Source organism: Gordionus sp. m RMFG-2023, chromosome 1 (assembly GCF_954871325.1).
Source record: "Gordionus sp. m RMFG-2023 chromosome 1, tfGorSpeb1-WG-v2, whole genome shotgun sequence".
Lineage (NCBI taxonomy): Eukaryota > Metazoa > Nematomorpha > Gordioida > Chordodea > Parachordodidae > Gordionus > Gordionus sp. m RMFG-2023.
Genome location: NC_088775.1, coordinates 70,582,404 through 70,606,101, shown reverse-complemented (window position 1 = coordinate 70,606,101; position 23,698 = coordinate 70,582,404). Strand labels below are relative to the sequence as shown.

Sequence of the window (23,698 nt, the reverse complement as noted above, 5' to 3'; positions counted from 1 at the left end):
GGGAGGAAATTTTAATCATGAAACAGATTCATATCACCGAGAAATTTCTTTAAAACGATCAAGAAAAAAATTACAAATTTCATAAATTCCTTTACACAAATTGTAATACAAACAAAATGATATAAATTTCAGTCTTATATATCATTGTGGATTTTTCTGGGGCAGTTAAATTTGGATATAAATTTCTTAACTTTATATTTGTGTGAAACGAAAATTTTGACTATAATTAATGCCATATACGTTTCCCAAAAAAGCAATAGCATTACATTTCGCATTACTGATTTGTAAAAATAGTAATCAGAAAGTTGCAATAATTAGATTGACGATTTATTTATTTAATGCATTTAAAAGTGTCCATACATAAGACCAAGCTGTAGCGGTTTGCTTGCCTGGTTCGTTCTCATTCTGGCCAAAAGATTATGCTTGGTGAATGCATTCTTAAAAAATTATTTAATTTTATTCCAATTTTATTGATATGCAATTTTTAATAATCCTTTTCCTTATAATTTTTTTTTTCTTTAGATTTCACCTTTTTCTGGTGGTAAGCTCCTTATCATCTCTCTCCACTTTATGTGATTCATACAATCTCTTTTATCTAATTTATACCTCTTTATATTGGCTCTAACTTTATGGCCCCAGTGAAGTTTTGGCCTTCCTCTTTTACGTTTGCCCATCACTTCCAAATCTCAACCTTATTTCCTATGTAGTTCATAGGCCTTCTCAATGTGTGCCTATACCACCTAAGTCTGTTTACCATTAACTTAGTCTTAATGTGCACTACCTTTACACTACTTAGTATTCTTGTACTGCACACTTTATCCTTTCTTGTTACCCCAGCAATCATCCTCAGCATTCTCATCTCCATTCTTGGTTGGCCATGTTTCCGAATTATATAGAATAGTTGGCTGTACTATGGAACTGTAAATTTTTCCCTTTAATTTGTGTGGGATTCTTTTGTCAGATAGCACTCCAGAAAAAGATCTCCACTTTAACCACCCTTGATTAATTTTACTCTTTATCCCTTTTTCTATTGTGCCGTTTGTTTGTATAGTGGAGCCCAAATATGTGCAGCTTTCAATTGCCGATATCTGCCATTCATTTATATCAATACTCTCTGTTTTATCTCCTCCTATCACCATATACTCTTCTATTTACTTTTAGTCCATGCTTTTCTAGGATATTTATCCAACTCATTAATCTTTCTTTCATTTCATCCTTGGATTCGGCAAGTATCACAATATCATCTGTAAATATCATATTCCACGGGACTGTTTGAGGTATAGACTGTGCTAATACATCTATTACTGTAATGAAGAGAAGTGGGCTGAGAACCGACCCTTGATGAACTCCTTCGGATATTGTGAAGCTTGCTGATGTACCTGTTGTGCTACAGACCATTGTTGTATGGCCCATATACATATCCTGTATTATTCTTATATATTTTTCGGGAACCTTTTTGTGGCGTAGCGTCCACCAGATAAGTTTTCTTGGAATTCTATCGAAGGCCTTTTCTAGATCGAGAAAGACCATGTGTAGCTTTTTGTTCTTTTCCCTGTATTCTTCACTCATTTGCCTAATTGCGTGGATAGCATCAGTTGTTGATCTTCCAGGTATAAAGCCAAATTGAGTCTCGCCTATTTCGATTATGTCTCTTAATCTTTTTTCTAATATTTTTTCGTATAGTTTTAGAGAGTGTGACATTAGTTTTATGCCCCTGTAATTTTGACAATTGTGTGGATACCCTTTATTTTTGAAGATAGGAACTAGATAGCTCTGCCCCCATTTTAGAGGAACCTCTTCATTTCCAAGTATTTTATTGTATGGGTTTGTGAAGAAATTTATTCCATCATCTCCTAGTGCTTTAAGGCTTTCTATTGGAATATCATCTGGACCCCTAGCTTTGTTGTTTTCCATATGCTTGAGGCATATGATTATTTCTTGTTTTATTGGTTGTACAAGGTTTTGACATGGGGAGTGTTCATCTAGATATAGTATGTGGGGATTAAAGTTGAGAAGCTCCTGAAAATATTCTTTCCATCTATTCCTTATTTCTTTTTCTATTATGAATTTCCCATCTTTATTTTTGATTACTTTCGGAGCTCCGTTTATATCCCTAGAATTCTTTTCTCGTTTGGCTAATCTGTATATTTTATTTTGCCCTTCTTTGGTATGTAGTCATATATGTCATCGTATGCCATAGATTTGGCCCTAGCCACCGCCTTCGCCTTTGTAGCTATTCTCTTGGATTTTTTGTATCTTGTCTTGTCATCTGGGCTTTTGGATTTGTACCATATTTTATAAAGGGCTTTTTTCTCCTGTATAGTGGTTTGTTCTTCATTCCACCTCCATAGTTCCATTGGCCCCTACACTTTTTGAGCGAATGAAGCAGAATACCCCCATGAAAAGTTCCCCTTGAAAAGTATCCCCCCCCCCCCAAAAAAATGATAATTATGACACCCATAAATTTCAAAAATAATTTTTATTGCATCAATTTTTAATATATAATATAAATAAAATGCAAAAAATATAACTTTATAAATATTATTTTTAAATTAATAATTTACATAAATTAGGGGAAGAGAAAGCGAAAAAATTTATAATTTCATAGTATTTAATTGTTTAAATAAAAATTTTTCCATTGATAATATGGTTAAATTATTGAGAAAAGAATCTTTCATGGTACTGCGCAGTCTTGTTTTAATTAATTTAATTTTACTCATGACTCTTTTGGCAGTACATGAGGTTGTGGGAATGGTTAATAAATATTTATATAAAATTCTTAAATTAGGGAAAGCAGAAAAATTTAAAAATAAACGATAAGGTAAAATAAATGAATAGTTTTTCCAATCTTAATCGTAAGTTCCTGAATTATCATCATCATCAGAAGAAGCTAAATAATGTATTGGTAAAAATATTTTAATTAAATAAATTTACAATTCTCAGAATCTGACAAATCTTTAGATTCTTGAACTAGGTCATGAGTAGTGTTGCGTAATCGGCTAAAAACTACGCCTAAGCCTAATAAGGCTAAGCCTAAAAATCGGCTAAGCCTAATTAGGCTAAGCCTAAAAATCGGCTTCGGCTAAGCCTAATTAGGCTAAGCCTAAAAATCGGCTAAGCCTATTAGCCTAAGCCTAAAAATCGGCTAAGCCTAATTAGGTAAGCCTAAAAATCGGCTAAAACTAAAAATCGGCTAAGCCTAATTAGGTTAAGCCTAAAAATCGGCTAAGCCTATATAAATCTGCTAAAAATTAGTCAAAATTCTGCATCGATGCTTAGTATTAATTATTATTTATTTATTTTAGTAAAATAATTTATTTTATTTATATTTAATGTAAATATTTTATTATTATCAACAAATAAACATGATATGATTTAATATTTTTTATTTATATTATTATATTTTCAAATGAAAATAAATTTATTTATTTGATGTTATTTTAATAAAAAAAATAATATGCTGCTATATTGTAAAATTATAATATTCTTTTTAATATAATTTATTAGTGATTTTCACAATCTTCTTTATAAATACATCTTTTATTGAGGAATTATATTGTAAATCTTATTAGATAATAAACAATCTTTTAGGTGAAATCTTTTATAATTTTTTTATCATTTTTTTTAAATTATCTTTTTTATTAAATGAGGTAGATTTTATGAAACTTTTTTGATGATTTTATATGATCTTTTTAAGGATAATATTTTAATGTGACAATTGTCATAATCGTTATTTTATAAGTTTTGTGAATTTTTTTGAAGAAAATAGGTTAAAATAAGTTTTAATAACATGTGTAAATATAAATTTAGTGAAGATGTACCAATGAAAAGTGACATTTGTCATAATCGTTATTTTTAAAGTTTTTTGAATTTTTTTGAAGAAAATATGTTAAAATAAGTAGTAAAAACATGTTTAAATAAAAACTTAGTGAAGATGTACCATAGAAAAGTGACAATTATCATAATCGTTATTTTATAAGTTTTTGGAATTTTTTTGAAGAAAATATGTTAAAATAGTATTAAAAACATGTTTAAATAAAAATTTAGTGAAAATGTACCATAGAAAAGTGGCAATTGTCATGATCGTTATTTTATAAGTTTTTTGAATTTTTTTGAAGAAAATATGTTAAAATAAGTATTGATAACATGTTTAAATAATATTTAGTGAAGATGTACCATAGAAAATTGACATTGTCATAATGGTTATTTTTAAAGTTTTTTGAATTTTTTTGACGAAAATATGTTAAAATAAGTATTAATAACATGTGTTAATATAAATTTAGTGAAGACAATGAAAAGTGACAATTGTCATATTCGTTATTTTTTAAATTTTTTTGACGAAAATATGTTAAAATAAGTATTAATAACATGTGTAAATATAAATTTAGTGAAGATGTACCAATGAAAAGTGACAATTGTCATAATCGTTATTCTTAAAGTTTTTTGAATTTTTTTGACGAAAATATTTTAAAATATGTATATATAACATGTTTAAATAAAAATTTAATGAAGATGTACTCTAGATAAGCGACAATTATCATAATCATTATTTTTCAAGTTTTTTGATTTTTGTTGACGAAAATATGTTAAAATGAGTAATAATAACATGTTTAAATAAAAATTTAGTGAAGATGTACTATAGAAAAGTGACAATTGTCATAATCGTTATTTTTAAAATTTCTTTGATGTAAATGGGTAAAAATATAGATTGTAAAATTTAAATTGCCTGAGTATATGCCATAGAAGAACATATGGTAATAATAGATTCTTCCCCAAAAACAGGAGCAAATTGGCATTTTATTACATTTGTACATCTAGTCAGAAATTAATATGCAAAATTTATATCATAATATCTAATCCTAAGTTAGAAATTATTATTTTTTTACCAATTTTCACCAGACAATCTTGTTTAAAATTTGGGTAAACTTTTTTTTCTATTTTAAAATCAATATCGATGCAAGTTAACTATTTTCGTCAAAAAAAATCAAAAAACTTTAAAAATAACGATTATGACAATTGTCGATTATCTAGAGTACATCTTCACTAAATTTTTATTTAAACATGTTATCAATACTTATTTTAAAATATCTTTGTCAATAAAATTCAAAAAACTTTAAAAATAACGATTATGACAATTGTCACTTTTCATTGGTACATCTTCACTAAATTTATATTTACACATGTTATTAATACTTATTTTAACATATTTTCGTCAAAAAAATTCAAAAAATTAAAAATAACGATTATGACACTTGTCACTTTTCTATGGCACATCTTCACTAAATTTTAATTTAAACATGTTTTTAATATTTATTTTAACATATTTTCTTCAATAAAATTCAAAAAACTTTAAAATTAACGATTATGACAAATGTCACTTTTCATTGGTACATCTTCACTAAATTTATATTTACACATGTTATTAATACTTATTTTAACATATTTTCGTCAAAAAAATTCAAAAAACTTTAAAAATAGCGGTTATGACAATTGTCAGTTTTCTATGGTACATCTTCACTAAATTTATATTTACACATGTTATTAATACTTATTTTAACATATTTTCGTCAAAAAAATTCAAAAAACTTTAAAAATAACGATTATGACAATTGTCACTTTTCTATGGTACATCTTCACTAAATTTATATTTACACATGTTATTAATACTTATTTTAACATATTTTCGTCAAAAAAATTCAAAAAACTTTAAAAATAGCGATTATGACAATTGTCACTTTTCATTGGTACATCTTCACTAAATTTATATTTACACATGTTATTAATACTTATTTTAACATATTTTCGTCAAAAAAATTCAAAACTCTTTAAAAATAACGATTATGACAATTGTCACTTTTCTATGGTACATCTTCACTAAATTTATATTTACACATGTTATTAATACTTATTTTAACAAATTTTCGTCAAAAAAATTCAAAAAACTTTAAAATTAACCATTATGACAATTGTCACGTTTCATTGGTACATCTTCACTAAATTTATATTTACACATGTTATTAATTCTTATTTTAACATATTTTCGTCAAAAAAATTCGAAAAACTTTAAAAATAACGATTATGACAATTGTCACTTTTCATTGTAACATCTTCACTAAATTTGTATTTACACATGTTATTAATACTTGTTTTAACATGCTTCCTTCAAAAAAATTCAAAAAACTTATAAAAGAACGATTATGACAATTGTCACATTAAAATATTATCCTTAAAAAGATCATATAAAATAACATCAAAAAAGTTTCATAAAATCCACCTTATTTAATAATAAATAGATAATTTTAAAAAAATGATAAAAGATTTCACCGAAAAGATTGTTTATTTATCTAATAAAATTTACAATATAATTCCTCAATAAAAGATGTATTTACAAAGAAGATTGTGAAAATCACTAATAAATTATATTATAAAGAATATTACATTTTTACAATATAGCAGCATATTATTTTTTTTATTAAAAAAACATCAAATAAATAAATTTATTTTCATTTCAAAATATAATAATATAAATAAAAAATATTAAATCATATCATGTTTATTTGTTGATAATAATAAAATATTTACATTAAATATAAATAAAATAAATTATTTTACTAAAATAAATAAATAATAATTAATGCTAAGCATCGATGCAGAATTTTGACTAATTTATTTTAGCCAATTTTTAGGCTTAGCCCATTTTTAGGCTTAGCCAATTTTTAGGCTTAGCCGATTTTTAGGCTTAGCCTAAGGTTTAGCCGATTTTTAGGCTTAGCCTAATTAGGTTTAGCCGATTTTTAGGCTTAGCCTAATTAGGTTTAGCCGATTTTTAGGCTTAGCCTAATTAGGTTTAGCCGATTTTTAGGCTTAGCCTAATTAGGCTTAGCCGATTTTTCCACCTAAAATCTCGGCTAAGCCGTTTTTAGTCGGCTAAAATTAGCCGATTACGCAACACTAGTCATGAGTACTAATTACTTTCCCCATTTTGGCCATCTTATAAATATTTCTAAACTTCAACATTTCTTCGAAAATTTGACTTGAATTCAAATTGTAAAATTCACAGATATCCTCGATATATTCTTTAATAATTGATTTTTTATGCCATTCCCTTTGGCGTAAATAATGATGTTTGATGTAAAAATTTCATTGAATCATCATTAAATCTTACGTTAAACTGCATTATAATTAAATCGAGTGCAGCATAAAACACACCTATTTTAAAGCTAAAAAAATTTCTATATTTAATGATGTAAGTATATATATACCTCTCCTTTTTGGAATGTAATGTTTGAAGTCTAGAACTTTCAAAATCAAAAGGTAGATTTCTCTCCTTCATAAAATCTTGCGCCTTTGAAAAAACATCCAAAAATTCAGTGGTATTGTCTATTAGATTAAAAAATAATTAAGACAATGATTTATATTATACTTCTCAAATTAATCAAGCAATCTTTTGCCAATTGAATTTGATTTATTGCATACCCTATATCCTTCGAAATGGTTTGCAATTGTACAAGCCAAACTTGTTATCAACAATATTTTATCCAAAACACAAAGTGATAAGATAAAATCAAATTTTTCTATTCTAAAGACTATAGCACTAGCCATAGTGGAAGTGGCAGGATCTTCAGAATCCTTTAAATTTGTTAAAGCTGCCCTCAAGGTATCATAAAGTTGAAAAAAAATTACAATAGCTTTATATGACGATAGCCAGCTTCTAAATAAAAAAAACATTTAAAATTTAAATAAATAAGGAACTATTACCGAGTGGTATTCTTGACGCGTAGAAATCGTTGCGATTTTTTCAGATCATTACACTGAAATTTTTTGAGTACCTCATATCTTTTTACACCATTAAAATAGACATAAATCTCATCTAGTATTCCTAGAACATTTCGAAGTTCTTTAATTGATTGGCATAATTGAACAACGATTAAATTTAATCGATGACAATAACACCAAATAAAAGCTGCCTTTGGCGCCTCTGCTCTAATCAAGGCTTGCACACCACTGATTCTTCCACTCATGTTTAAGGCGTCATCATAACTTTGCCAAACTAGATATTCAAGGGGTAAATTCATCGATCCAAGTTTGGATATTATATTATGCTTTATATCGAGACCTGTGGTATTTCCCGTACAATATATGTCAATCAGTCTTTCAACAGGCTTCGGCGTCTCACTATTTTCAACATATCTTACTATCAAAGCTATTGCTTCTGATTTCGAAACATCGTATGTGCCATCAACTACGACTGAAAAGCACCTGTTAAATGTAATCTCATTTTGAATTTTTTTTATAACCATATTTTTAATGGTTTCAATGAGAATGTTTATGTTATATGATAATAGGTTTGGATATAATTTCGTTTTTAATCCCTTATTTTTTTATCCTTTTTTCTTTCTTCATTTTGCTGTATATACATTTTTAGTATAGGTTCAGAATCTGCAATAAGCTTAATAAGGGCCATCATATTGCCTTCTTGTTGCCTGTTCCCCCAGAAGGCTTGGTTACGAGATATTAAATAAAATTTACTAAACAGACCAAAATTCCGTCAATATATTAAATTAAATATTAAGTGGTGGGGGGGGGGGTCTTATTATTACATTTATAAACCAGAAATCACATGATCATGATGGATGTAAAAAAAAAATTTTTTTTTAATTTAAAAAAAATTAAAATAAAAAAATTATAAAAAAAAAAGTACCCCCACTCAAATTTACTGAAGCAGTTGATTCGGACCCCCCCCCCCTCCGTTGTAGGGGCCCCTGCATAGTTCTTTGTATTATTTGTTACCTCCCCTTGTCAAGCCTAGTGTTGATTTAGCAGTTTCTATTAATCTGGGTGAAAGGTTTGTCCTCCTTTTTTCATTGACTTGTAAGGAATCTATTGTTTCAATGTTTGCATTAATTGCAAAGGCATTTGTCATTGTTTTTAATTTGCCCCATTTGATGCATGGTTCCAGTTTTATCTTGTTTTGAGTGGATTTATTTGTGATGTGTAAATCCATGACTAGTAGCTTGTGTTGGGCGGCTATATCTTCTCCTGGGATGTCTTTGCAGTCCATTACATCTTTTAATCTTCTACGAGAGATTAGCATGTAATCTATCTGTTTCCTTGTACCACTTTCATATGTTATTAAATGACTGTCTTTTTCCCTATAGTAAGTGTTGGTTAAGGCAAGGTCGAAGGCTTGCGCAAATTCAAAAACCACCATGATGCTTTTTGTAGCTGTCTCTTGCTCTTCCCACATGCGCATTTAAGTCTCCACCTATTATGACTAGGTCATCCTTAGAGATTTCCATTACAGCTTCATCAAGGATAGCTCTAAAGGCATCTTTCTCTTCTTCCTTGCAGCCCGTTTGAGGAGCATATACTGAAAGGATGTGTAGTATTGATTGAACAATGCAGAGTTTTATCTTCATTAGTCTATCAGAGATCCTGTTGACTTCTACTATTGAGGAGGTTAGATCTTGACTGAGGATGATGCCGACACCGTTCCTATTGCTAACGATTGCATTATAGTACAATTTATACCCCTCTCCTATCATTAAAGTCTTCTGACCTTCTCATTTCGTCTCTAGTATGCGCGCTATACCAACTTTTCTCTTGTTCAACATTGATGCCAATTCTCTTGTCTTACCTTTAAGTGTCCCAATATTCAAACTTGCTAATCTTGTTTTCTTTGCTTTGACCTTTATTTTACTTTTCGCAGGATGTTGGTCTACACCCTGTGCTTCGCTTGGAGGGAACGCCCTAGCTTTCATATACATATTTTTATTTGTTTCCAACATTTTGTTTATTGGACAAGTATCCTTAGCACCCGGCTGTCCAGGCCTGTCGGTGACCGGGGTTTCATTTCTAAGCTCCGAAATTCATCTTACCATATGCCTTTACACATTAGTCATCGAAGAAAAACCTGAAAGTTTTTATGCTCCTTGCGGGATTGAACCTGCGTCCTCTGCGTCTTTCTGTTTCCAAGCATATATTTAACCCATTAGGCCACCCCGGCGATTAATCCTTTTCATTATAATATATGGTAGATATTAGATCTAAATATTGATTAAGACTTTCTTAAATAGATAATCATTTATATTTGCCCAGTGATATTAATATTATAACGATTTACTTAACACTTTAGGATACAGAGAAGCAATCAAGATTTCAGGTGATTAGAGAAAAGTTCGAAAAGATGTTATTATAAATGGTGTTTTCTACGCCAGAGTAATATCGAATGATAAATTATGGGAGAAATCAAGGCACACCCCTATTCACATTCTTCTAAAGAAAAAACGCATTCAATTCCTAGCCCATATACTGAGACATCCCAACTCCAACTTAGCTCATGATGCTCTAACATGGCTCTTCACCTGCAAAGGAAAATCATACAGTAAATATAAAACACTCTGGTTCCACCTAGTTCTAAAAGATGTGGCAGACCTAAACTTAAATTGGAAACAATTCATCAAACTAAATAACAATAAAAAATCCATAAATAAACACCTTAAGGTTAAGTCTAATTATCTGAAATAATATACCTTCTTTTGCCACTCTACTCCCTCTCCCCTTCAACTACTCAAACACCTCCAAAATGAATACAGGTTTCATTTCTTATTTATTTATCATATTTTGTACTCAGACTCTTTAAATGTTAATTTCTAGAAAGCCTTTCCCCTGTCTCTTACTTAAATACAATAGGGCTGTAGGTATGGGTGTGTCTTTCCTGGTCCTCCCTACATGAATCAGCCCACAGACGTTTAAACAATATTTATCGGACTATTGTGCATACAAGTACGTATGGCTTGCCCACAAACGTGTTAAGGGCTTCTCATCTTTTCTCCCTAAATTTTATATGAATTCAATTAGATGGGAATGAGAAATGCCTAGCGTAGCTCTGTTGTATCTACAACGTTGATAGGGCGTATACGCTTTATCACATATCACGTATGTTTCGTACATATGGATTTATATAATGATGTATATCAAATTTTTTTAATTCGAAATGCTTTTTTATGATGGTTCGGTTTATCCGGTTCAATAATTTTAGAAGAATATAACTTAACAAATAAAATGGAACTACTAATTTATTCTTTATTATTGTTGTCTATCATAGGCGTAGCCAGGGGTGGGGACAAGGGGAAATCCCCCCTCCCCTTCAGAAAATTATCACTTTTGTGAATATCATTTTAAGCTAATAAAAAATATCCCCCTTAGTCCTCCCCCCCACTCCCATATATCTTAAACAATAATTTAAAAGAAAGAATGTAAAAGTTGATATTTTTTTATAAAACTATTCATCATAATTTATACATTTTTGAAAAAAGCATTTATATATATAAAAAAGTGAACCAAAAATATTTTTTAAGAATTGAAATATAAGCCAACGATAAGTCTTAAGACAAAAGTGAAATGTATTATAATTATTAATAATAGATCCATAAAATTACTAAATAATATAATATATCAAATATAAATTTTTATAAAGTGAGTAATTTGATTATATTTATCTTAATAAAAGTAAAATTTTATTATAAAACTATTGATAAAATTAAATCATCACGTAAATTAAATAAAAAAAATTAAAGCACAATACAAACAGTGGAATATTATATGTCGTAGATTTACAGTATATCTAATTTTATCAATTATCATATGACAATCAAGTAATTTTTACCAATTTAGCGAATTATATATTTTACAGAAAACTATAAAATATAGATAAGGACATCAGAAAATATCTTTTAAAGACATTGTGGGATAAATAATATGAAGATTAATTTTTTATATCTTTTTTGTTTAAAATAAATAGATGGCGTTAAATAATTGAATGTAAATTGTTGCTATATCTATTATCAAGAGCATTGATTACTAAAATTTGTTAAAATATTAACTTAAATTAATTCTTTAACTGTCAAATATGTCTGTAAAAGTTAAATTTTACCTAATATTTTGTAACTAATTCTATATAATAGAGGAATATCAACTATATATCTATTTACTTTTTATAAATAAATTTCTTATACTTGTTTGGAATAAATTATTACCATGCTTTTATATTAATGTATAACAAGTAATTTATTATATTTTATATAAACTAATAAAAATATATTTTATATAAACTAATAAAAATATATTTTATATAAACTAATAAAAATATATTTTATATAAACTAATAAAAATATATTTTATATAAACTAATAAATATATATTTTATCTAAACTAATAAAAATATATTTCATATTTGTTCCAGGCTTATTTCTTTTATTAAAATTAACCTCCTATCTTGTAAAAAGATTTTATGACTATATATAGACTAAGGTAATCAGGCCGTAGGCTGGGCAAAACGGGCCGAAGCCCCGCCCAAATGGGGTCTGGGGGTGAAGCCCCAATAACTTTTTAATCCCCCCTTAGGAAAATTTTGGCTACGCCTATGTATCTATGGATTCAAATATTTAACTCATTCTATATTAATGATGTGTAATTCAAAATAGATAAGATTTATATTTTCTTTTATAATACTCATTACTAAATCTCACTATTACAAAATCGGAAAGGGTAAGTTCCACTCATTTTTGTTAAATTACAACTGGGTATAAGGTTTGTCGGTATCCTTGAGAAAATAAATCGGCATAATTTTATGAAATGTGGGCCTTCATAAAATTCACGTTCGCTCATTTTGGGCACGCCTATGACCTTCGTGCTAGATAATCATTGGATAGATAAGATAAGAATATGTAATGTGATCATTATGCGTCGTATATTGGAATTTAACACCATGTTATCTTTGTCGACGGAGAGATGTTAAATATGAACATTTTAAATGATATGGTTATATTATAGTTATAAATAAATAATATTAGTTCTTGCTAATTAAATATAAATTCATGTGTTATGAAATTTCAAAAAAAAAGGACGTATATTGTTATGGAATTTGTGAAAGATTCAATTTAAAAAATGTTAATTTGTTACATATGGTAATTAATTTGGGGCGATTGATTGATGTCTCTGACTGACTGGTAATTAATATCAATTTGTGCTAAATTTAAATTATGATTAGATGTGGTTGAGTAATTATTAGAAATATGTATTAAAATTGATTGAATTTGAATAATAATTCTATGTTAATAATTGGAAATCTGATATATTTGAATACTAATTTAATGGTTATTTTTGGGATTTATTTGAAATGGTTATGTTATTGTAACAATTATATAATTAGAAGAATTTAATGGTGATTGATTGGTGGAAGTTAGTTAACCATGTGACCTTGGAAGAAATTGATCTTGTGAAGAAACTTAAATTAAAGATATTGAGATTTTGACTAAGGTTCTAGTTTTGAATAATGAAATAACAATAAATATGATGAAGCAGATTGAGATTATCAGAATACAGAATTTTAGGAATTGAGAAATCTAAATAATGATGAAAACTTGGGATACTACAAGTAAAAGTAACAATTGCATGGAGATTTGGTTTATAGATTATGATTATTTAGCGATGTTAGGATGCTAAATTTTGTGAAAATGGATGCTGATAAATAAACCAGTTTAATATAGACATAATTATATAATGAAGGAACTATAAGGCTAGCAGCTATAGTCACCATAGATGATGTTTATGAATATGAGGATGAGTGGAAATGTGGGTTAGCAACCATAGTTACGACTCTCTATTCTGAGGATAATTATATTAGATGGGGTCCATTGTATATGCTCTAGGGTAGGTGCCCAGATAAACGATTGGGCTATCAGTTATAAAATTAGATTTGATGTTGTTCGTAGAAGATATCCTAGGTTACCCAGTTTGGCAAATGGAGTAGTGATATACATCGGGCCTAATTTTTAAGCCCGACCTGGCCCGAAATTGTTTTGTTTTTAAAAAATATTGCTTGCCAGACCAGAACCCGAAAATTTTTTAAAAAGTTTTGCCGGTGCAACATACTATTTTTACTCCGTATAAAAATTACTCATTTATTTAGTGATATTGACATTTACGATTGACGTGCATAAATTTAATAATATATTTTTTAGAGATATTGACATTTTTGACTGACTTGTAAAAATTAAATACAATAAATTTAGTGATATTGACATTTTTGACTGACTTGTAAAAATTAAAATTTAATGATATTGACTTAGGTGACTTGTAAAAATTAAATATAATAAATTTAGTGATATTGTCATTTTTGACTGACTTGTAAAAATTAAATATAATAAATTTAGTGATATTAACATTTTTGACTGACATGTTTTACTCCTTAAAAAAATTACTCCTTATAAAATTTACTCACTTATTTAATGATATTGACATTTTTGACTGACATATTTTACTCCTTACAAAAATTACTCACTTATTTAATGATATTGACATTTTATACTGATATGTTTTACTCCTTATAAAAATTACTCACTTAGTTAAGGAAATTGACATTTTTGACTACGTGTAAAGATTAAATATAATAAATATAGTGATATTGACACTATTATAAAAATTATTCACTTATTTGACATTTAAGACAATTTTTTATTTTCTTTGCAAAATTTATTTATAACTTGAAAAAGGTCAAAACTTATTATATAAATATGAGATATAACAGCTTTAAAAAAATATCTTGATATAAATAAGATACGTGATATAAATAAGATCGCGATATAAATAAGATACGCGATATGAATATATATATGATGTGAATAAGATACGCGTTGTATATGATTTTCTTCCTAATTAAGCTTTACATTTTTAATTGCTGGTTCTGAAAATTTTCTTCATCACCTAAAAAAAGGAATATTATTTAATAATTAAATCAACTGTATACCTTCTATGGTAGAAGAATGAAACTTTTCACTTGGTAATCTAGTGCACACAAATTGAGCGATTCAAACGTTGCGTTGCAAACGAAACTAATGCATTTTTACTTTAACCAATTGCGTCAATTTGGAAAAACGCAATCTGGTTTGCTTTTTTTGAATTTTTTTTATAAAACAAAGATTTTGATACGATAATAAAGTTTTTATTTATTAAAATAGTGTCCAAATTTATTAATAAAGATTGAAAAATTAGATTTATTAAAATATACACACTTAATTCTAATAAAAATAATATTTAAGTGCTTCTAATGATATAGAAATTATAATATCATTAATAAATAAACTTCAGTTTTTTTATTAAATTTTTTGTCAAATAAATTTTGGGATTTTAAATTATAAGGTAATCAGAATAAAGATTTAAAAATTTATCCATTATTTATAACAATGATGTATAAAAAATAAAAGACTTTAAAAAATTTTTAAATTTGTCTCTTAAAATTCTTGATGAATTGTTTTGTCTGTCTCTGCCAATAAAGAATGGTCTAGTGGTAAGATTGGGCATTGTATCTTTTACATATAAAGAAAATTAGATTTATTAAAATATATATATATATACTTTATATTATAAAGTGCTTCTAATAATATAGAAATTATAATATCATTAAATAACTCATTAACTATTCATTTTTTTATTAAATTTTTTGTCAAATAAATTCTAGGATTTAAGATTTAAAAATTTTAACAAATTCTATTTTATTATATAAATATATTTATTAGGTAATATTCTAAATAATAACAATCAATTACATATTTTATATAATTAATAATATATCAAAAAATAATTAAGAGTTTAAAAAATTTTTAAATTTATCTCTTAAAATTCTAGATTTAATTGTTGAAGAATTGTTTTGTCTGTCTTTGCTGATGGGGAATGGTCTAGTTGTCAGATTAGGCATAGTATCTTTTAAATATAATGAAAATAAAATACTATAATATTTGTTGTACCTATGTCATCAACTTCAGCACCTATTCCTTCATTGCTTATTATTATATTATGCACAAGGCTTATAGTCTTGACAATTATTTCTATATGCTCCAAAAACTAACTTCTATATTTGCTGAGAATTTCAAATTTTTTTACAATGCCTCCAAAACTTTGTTCAACACTAACTCGAGCATGTGGTTTGTTAATGTTAACAAAACTAAAGTAAACCTATGTTTGTAACAAAAAAATTGATATCCACTATTGGGTTGGGAGGACATTTTATATAGATATGTTTTCCATCCAAGGCACCAAAACAATGGGGAACCTCAAATGAAGCAGGAACTCTTGTGAAATCTAAATAATTATATATTAAATTATTAGAATATATAAATTTAATGTACTTTTTCCCAATCCTTTCTTGATGGCATGTAAATATATTTAGCTGCATTCCAAATTGCCCTGCATATTGATTTAACTATATATGCAACACATGATTTTGATGTCCTTGAACTGTATGATAGTAGAGAAAACGACATACCAGTTATCAAATATCTTTTATAAATAAATATAGGATAATTAAATAATTATTACCTTAAGGTGAGGAATAGCCTATCCTCTGCATCTACTTGCTTATTGCAGTTAGTAGCTTTAGGATTGATGTCATAAAATATCAAGTTAAGAATATGATTGAATGTAGTTCTCTTCATTCTTATATAATTGAAGAACTGAGATGTTGTTAGGTCACCTTTCAGTGCAACATACTCAGAAAATAATTGTCTTTTAATAAATATTTGTGATGTTTTACCTCTATTTTCCTCCTATTTTTATGTTTTAACAATAAATATAATGGTACCATCTTTTCTTGATCTGTGCTAATAAATTCCATTTTTTTAAAAATAATTTAAAAACGCCGCCTTGCATTCAAAGTGAGTGATATAGTGATATATAGCGCATCGCCCTCTAACGTTGAATACACAACAGAGCTACGCTAGGTTTTCCTCATTTCCATCTAATTGGAACAATTTAATTTGGGTATAAAAGTAAAAATATGAGGAGCCCTCCACACGTTTGTGGGCAAGCCGCACGTACTTGTAGGCACAACATTTCGAAAAATGTTGCTTAAACCTCTATAGGCTTTAATTTAAAAGGAGTGGGACAAAGAAAAAGCCTATACCCGAGAACTACAGTATAATTTAATTACTTTAAAGGTGGGTGATGGCTGATTTTAAGCTTAATTTCTTTAGTGTAAGTTATAATTGCTATCAATATTGTGATATAATGTTCATAGAATCTGTAAATAAATATGATTAAAATAAAATAATATTTACCGTTCTATCACTGCATTTGATCAACGTTCAAGCTACAAAATCTAATCTTATTTCCAATTTTTGTAAAGAATTTGTCATTGTTCTAGCCAAAGGAATCAAAGGAATGACATTTAATTTTCTAAAGCCATGCTATTTTGAATGAATGTTGAACTTATATTCTATATTATTGAGTTTATATGTTGCATCAATAAAAAGGACCTCTGGATAGAATTTTAGATTATGGGACATATTAGAATCTTGGTAAAATATTCCCATCAATTGATTATTTTCCTCTATTATTTCAACGATAGCTCCATTATCTTCCTTTAATTGTTGATAAACATTAAAAAGTATATTATTTGAAGGTTTATTGAGGTTGCTCCCAATATTGTGGATATCTTTTAAGGTTATCATTTTTCCAGTGGAGACAGATCCGATTTTTACATCTGTTCTGTCAAAAGTCAATCTCATTATAAATGATATATATGTTCAAAGTGCGTCCGTTCCGTTACCTTCCGTCTTGAAAACGTCATACGTCATAATAAGCGCAATTACCCTTTATCGCTATATGAAACAGCAGAGCTACGCTTGGACTATCTCATCCCATCTAATTGGGTTAAGAAATTGGGTAGCCTATGAGATGAGCCCATCCACAGTTTTTGGGCAGGTTGCATTTACCTGTGCGCGCAAGAGGCAAACCACTTGCTTAAACGCCTACGGGAGATAAGAAGAGAGAGAAAAGCCCGTACCCGATTAAATAAAATGTATATTATAGGGAGGGGTATTGGTAAATTTTAAGTTTATGGTCTATATTGAATTTGTTTATTTAATATAAATATGATATATTTTTTTTAAATAAATCTGCCTTACTATTTAAGAATATTAGATTAGTGAGTTAAGTATTGATTGGGTAAATTTAAAATAGTTTTAAAATAGTTTTAAGTAGCAGAAAATTTCTTAAATATAAATGGGTGAAAAGAAAATAATTATGTAGAACTATTCTAGTTGTTTCCGTTTCGATATCTTATTTATTACAGAAAATTAAATAAAATAATTAAAATAAAAAAAACATGGAGATCATAATAATTTTGTAATTTGCATGTTGTTTATTTATAATATTCAAATTTCTAGAATTTATAAATTAAATTAAATTAAAGTTATGGTCATTTTGGAAATATAAGGAAAAGAAAACAAACAAAAAAATAAATAAATAATAATAAAAGGGACTCGACGAAATTATAGATATGAATAAATGAAAAATAAGATGGAGTCCTGAATTACAATAATTTAAAATGGAATCCAAAATGGAGGATATGGAGGGGGAGATTTAAAAATAAATAAAATAGAATGGAGGAGGGGAGATTAAACAGAAAAGTAAGATGGTGAATAAATTAGTTAAATTAGTCCTAAAAATATATTCTATGCTAAAATTAATTGTATTTGATTGTATTAGAAATTAAGGTCTTAAAGGATTTAAGACTATTAAATTTGATTATATAAGAAATTAGAGTCTATACTTAAATTAATTAGAAATTATAGATATGAATAAATGAAAAATAAGATGGAGTCCTGAATTACAATAATTTAAAATAGAATCCAAAATGGAGGATATGGAGGGGGAGATTTAAAAATAAATAAAATAAAATAGAATGGAGGAGGGGAGATTAAACAAAGGTAAGATGGTAAATAAATTAGTTAAATTAGTCCTAAAAATATATTCTATGCTAAAATTAATTGTATTTGATTGTATTAGAAATTAAGGTCTTAAAGGATTTAAGACTATATTAAATTTGATTATTTAAGAAATTAGAGTCTATAGTTAAATTGGTTAGAAATTATAGATATGAATAAATGGAAAATAAGTTGGAGTCCTGACTGAATTACAATAATTTAAAATGTAATCCAAAATGGAGGATATGGAGGGGAGATTTAAAAATAAATAAAATAAAATGGAGGAAGGGAGATTAAACAGAAAGTAAGATGGTGAATAAATTAGTTAAATTAGTCTTAAAAATATATTCTATGCTAAAATTAATTGTATTTGATTGTATTAGAAATTAAGGTCTTAAAGGATTTAAGACTATATTAAATTTGATTTTATAAGAAATTTGGGTCTATACTTAAATTGATTATAATTAAGAGAATAGGTCTTAAAGGATTTAAGGAACTTAGTTCTCAGTTTTATCTTATATGTTAAGAATAAGGTTTTACAGAGATATTGAGTAAAGTATATATGTTAAATATATATCTGGAATAGAAGGTGAATACAAAGTAACCTGGGTACTTTTATAGTACGCGGTGAAATTCCATCATATATAAACCACAGCTGCTAAAACATATCAAAATATAAAATAAAAATTAATACTTGTGCTTTGAGACAACAATCATTCTCACAACAAAAAGTTTAGGTTATAATTCTGAGTGGTATATACGATTTCCCCAATCTCTACCATTTTCAACATCCATTTATCAAACTACTTCTCATATAACCATATGGATTATTTCATTTCAAATTAAGTCAAGATAATAGGTATTATTTCCATCACATGAATAAACAAATATCTTTCATATAAATAATTGCGACTAGGTTCTTATATCTTATTTGATTGCAAACATTTTTTTTTTGATTTTCATTTAACGTTATTGCTAACGAAACAACTGGCATTCGCTCAATTCGTCTAAAATAGCATTTCCGGTTTTCAACAGTAGATAGAAAAAAATTTACAAACTCGATTTCCGTCTTGAAAACGGATCCGGCAAATTTTGAAGTCAAAACATTTTGACTTTTTGATCCGGCAAATTTTATAGAGCGCTATAACGTTTCTTATAATTCTTTATAGTTATAAATTATGGATAAATCTAGGTTTACAATTTGTTGAATCAGGTATTAAAACTTTATAAATATAACAGAATTTTTTAAATAGTTAGTTTTTACAGATATTTTTTAGGTGATGAGTTAAATTTTACTCTTCCATTTGTCTTCTCTATTTGTAACATACCTGTTAAAAATAACTAAGCTTATTTATCATAACTAAATAGAATTTTATTTTAATTCTAACATCATAATACATATATACATTATTAACCCATAGAATTTTTTGAATTAATTATAATAGCATTTTATCATAACTATTCCATTTATCTTCTCTTTTTACTCTCATCTACCTTGTTAAAAATAACTAAATATAATTTTTTATTTCTAATATTTTAGCTTGTTCATGTTAAAAATGAAAATTAATGTGTTAGATTTAATTGAAGCTGTAAGAGGATCTAATATGATAAATTTGATGAAAGTTACAAGGATTCACGCAAAAAATCAGAATTTTGGATAAATTTAGGCCTACAATTTGGTGAATCAGGTATTAAAACTTTATAAATATAACATAAATTTTTTTGAATATATTTTATTAATTAAATAGAACACTTTCAATAATTATATATATATTTAGAATTGATCAAACAATATGATCATTCATTACCTCTGTTTTATATTTTTGAGGTGATGAGTTAAATTTATTGTATTAATATATCTCATCTAAGTATTTAGATAAAAAGATTAAGCTTACTATTTAATTCTTAAATTTGGTATTACAATGTTAATCAATATCTTTGAATAATTATTTAGGAGCAAACTAATTTTTTAATTAAATTAAATACTATCAATAATTGAGCAAACAATATGATTGTTTATCTGTTTTATATTTTTAGGTGATGAGTTAAAGACTAGATGGGACCACCATATATATCTGTATGACCATATTATGAAGCATTATCTTTTTTAAACAAAACATTAACACCTAGAACACAAATATCCAACATAACCATATCAAATTCCACTCCGCTGTATGATATCACCACAGATGAAAATATATATGTAGAAAAAGTTTCAAAATCGAATAAAAAAGGCTTTATAATTATATCACATTATGTACCATTATGAATTTTATTTTTGCTTAATAATTATATTTTTTTAAGTACCATTATGAATTTTATATTTTAATTATATTTTTTTAGTACCATTATGAATTTTATATGCTCCATTTCACTTTAATAAATGACACATTAAAAAAACAGAATATCAATTTCTAATAAATCTTATTATTTATCCATTCACCAAATATTTAATTTGAATTTTATAAATATTAGTTAAATATATTATTTTGCCAGGGCAAAATATTAACATTATTAAAATAATAAGAAAATAAATTTTGAATATTTTTGTTTTGATTAGAGGTATTCTTAATGCTTTGTTGATTCCATAAAGTAGGAATTGTGTCTCCAAATGCTTGTAATTATAAAATTGGGTTCCAGAATGTGGAGGCTTTTTTGTTTTACAATGTTTCCCATCAATGGCACCTTAAAAATATTAAAATAATAATATAGTATGAAATAATAAAATAAAAAATATAATTATCTTTTGTTTGATATAAATAAAATTAAAACCTATACAGTTTGGGAAGTTCCACCTTTCATCAAAGCTCTTAGCAACTTCCTCAAACATCTCCAATGTTGGGACCTTCATATGGATGGGTTAAATAATATCCCATATAGCTTTTGTGGTTTCTCCTATTATTAGTTTTATAGTTGATACCCCAAGTTTATGAGAATATGACAAGGTGACATATGAATTACCAGTTGCTAGGTATCTAAATCAAATGAAGTATCAAGAAATTAGCATAAAAATGATTTTTAAATGCCTAATTATTATAATTAACTCATTATTAAATGTTATATTAATTATTGTAAATATTCATTATTATATGTAATATTAAGGTTATATCTCAATATTAATTATAAAATTAATTTAATATATATATAATAAACTAATTTTAATAAATTTATATATATATTTATAAGAATAAATAAAACTAAAAATACTTACCTCAGTGTAATTATCAATTTTTCATCAGGTGTAATAAGATTCTTGATAAAATTAGTTTTCTTTTTTGTAATTTTATTTTTAATTATCTAGTATGTAATAAAATGTTTCCTATTTTTTAAAGTGAAAATACTATATATAAAAATATACTCACTTTTTTCATGCGCATGTAATTATAAAACTTGAGGTCATCTTTAAGTAATTTTGGCAGCAAAGTAAAATATGCTCCCTCTTTCCTCCTTTTCGAATTAACTATATTTTTTTCTTTCTTGAATAAGAGATCATATATAATTTAAGTAAAGAATATTGGTTCATTTTAAAAAATAAAATAATGTCTAATCTGTTTTAAGTCGAAACGTTAAAAAAAATCACTATGCAAGCCTTGTCGTACGCCGTCAAATCAGATGTTTTGACGTGAAATCGGATCCGTCTCCACTTTTAATGCAGCCGAGCAAGCGTCACGTTTTTTATTAAAAAAGGACGGCAAAACGCAAATTCTGTGATCTAGAGTTGTACAAAAGATTGAGCAAGATCTTTTATGATCTGAAAATTTGAAAATCTTTTACTTTTAAAAAATTTTGAGCAACGATCTTCAAAGATCGAGATATTTTGAAGATCTTTTATTTAAAAATATTTTAGATCAACGATCTTCAAAGATCTTCATATTTTATAATGTTATAGTAAATTATTATTTATTTGATATTATTTTTTGAAGTAAATGGGTTAGTAAGCATGTTAAATTAAAATAAAAATTTAATAAAGATGTACCGACAATTTTCATAATCGTTATTTTTTTAAAACTTTTTTTTGACATATATGGGTAAAAAAATTTATATTAAAAAAAATTTATATTAAAATTTTAATGAAGATGTAATGTAAGTAACACAAAAAATGGGCAATTGTAATAATCGTTATTTTTAACTTATTTGATTTATTGTATCGTAAATAGGTTATAATTATTATTATTAAGATGTAAAATAAAAATTTCAATAAGATATACCATAGAAAAGTGACAATTGTTATAATCGTTATTTTTGAAATTTTTTTTAAAACATAGATATTATTAACACGTTAAATAAAAATATCAGTGAAGATGCACAGGAAATTGACAAGTGTCATAATCGTTATTTTAAAATTTTTTGAATTTTTTTTAAGGCAAATGGGTAAAAACTGATATTGTTAACATGTTAAATTAAAATTTCAGAGAATATATACTACTGGAAAGTGACAATTGTCATAATCGTTATTATTTGAACTTTTTTTATTTTTTAAAGCAAATGGGTAAAAATAGATATTGTTACTGTTAAATTAAAATTTCAGTGAAGATGTACCACAGGAAAGTGACAATTGTCATAATCGTTATTATTGTACTTTTTTGAATTTTTTTAGAGCAAATGGGTAAAAATAGATATTGTTAACATTTTAAATTAAAATTTCAGTGAAGCTGTACCACACGAAAGTGACAATTGTCATAAAGGTTATTTTTGTACTTTTATGAATATTTTTAAAGCATATGGGTAAAAATAGATATTGTTAATATGTTAAATTAAAATTTCAGTGAAGATGAACCCCAGGAAAGTAACAATTTTCATAATCGTTATTATTGAACTTTTTTAAATTTTTTTAAAGCAAATGTGTAAAAATAGATATTATGTTAAATTAAAATTTCAGTGAAGATGTACCACAGGAAAGTGACAATTGTCATAATCGTTATTTTTGAACCTTT

General features: G+C 26.6%; 1 protein-coding gene and 3 long non-coding RNA genes across 4 annotated transcripts; 1 reads left to right on the top strand and 3 right to left on the bottom strand.

Moving 5' to 3' along the window:
* Nucleotides 1–1,301: 1,301 nt before the first annotated feature.
* LOC135929348 (uncharacterized) lies at nt 1,302–9,253 on the bottom strand. Its single transcript, XM_065465886.1, has 5 exons — nt 8,791–9,253; nt 8,418–8,499; nt 7,952–8,259; nt 1,574–1,982; nt 1,302–1,422 (listed from the first exon to the last, which is right to left on the bottom strand). The coding sequence occupies exons 1-5, from the start codon at nt 9,251–9,253 to the stop codon at nt 1,302–1,304; spliced, it is 1,383 nt and encodes a 460-aa protein (XP_065321958.1).
* Nucleotides 9,254–15,766: 6,513 nt separating this feature from the next.
* LOC135922789 (uncharacterized) lies at nt 15,767–16,516 on the bottom strand. The gene is made up of 3 exons (XR_010571032.1): nt 16,378–16,516; nt 16,188–16,338; nt 15,767–16,140 (listed from the first exon to the last, which is right to left on the bottom strand). It is a non-coding gene; the product is annotated as an uncharacterized LOC135922789 (long non-coding RNA).
* A 3,412-nt stretch (nt 16,517–19,928) lies between these two features.
* On the top strand, nt 19,929–21,083 carry LOC135922352 (uncharacterized). Its single transcript, XR_010570862.1, has 3 exons — nt 19,929–19,977; nt 20,305–20,452; nt 20,802–21,083. It is a non-coding gene; the product is annotated as an uncharacterized LOC135922352 (long non-coding RNA).
* A 176-nt stretch (nt 21,084–21,259) lies between these two features.
* LOC135922314 (uncharacterized) lies at nt 21,260–22,316 on the bottom strand. The gene is made up of 4 exons (XR_010570847.1): nt 22,127–22,316; nt 21,976–22,061; nt 21,537–21,739; nt 21,260–21,449 (listed from the first exon to the last, which is right to left on the bottom strand). It is a non-coding gene; the product is annotated as an uncharacterized LOC135922314 (long non-coding RNA).
* Nucleotides 22,317–23,698: the final 1,382 nt, after the last annotated feature.

Coding starts and splice junctions, on each gene's coding strand:
- LOC135929348 (XM_065465886.1), bottom strand. CDS start 9,253: ATGCGCATGTGGGAAGAGCAAGAGACAGCTACAAAAAGCATCATGGTG. Junction 8,500..8,790: donor ACTAGGCTTGACAAGGGGAG/GTAACAAATAAT, acceptor CTCGTAACCAAG/CCTTCTGGGGGAACAGGCAA. Junction 8,260..8,417: donor TCTGAACCTATACTAAAAAT/GTATATACAGCA, acceptor TACATTTAACAG/GTGCTTTTCAGTCGTAGTTG.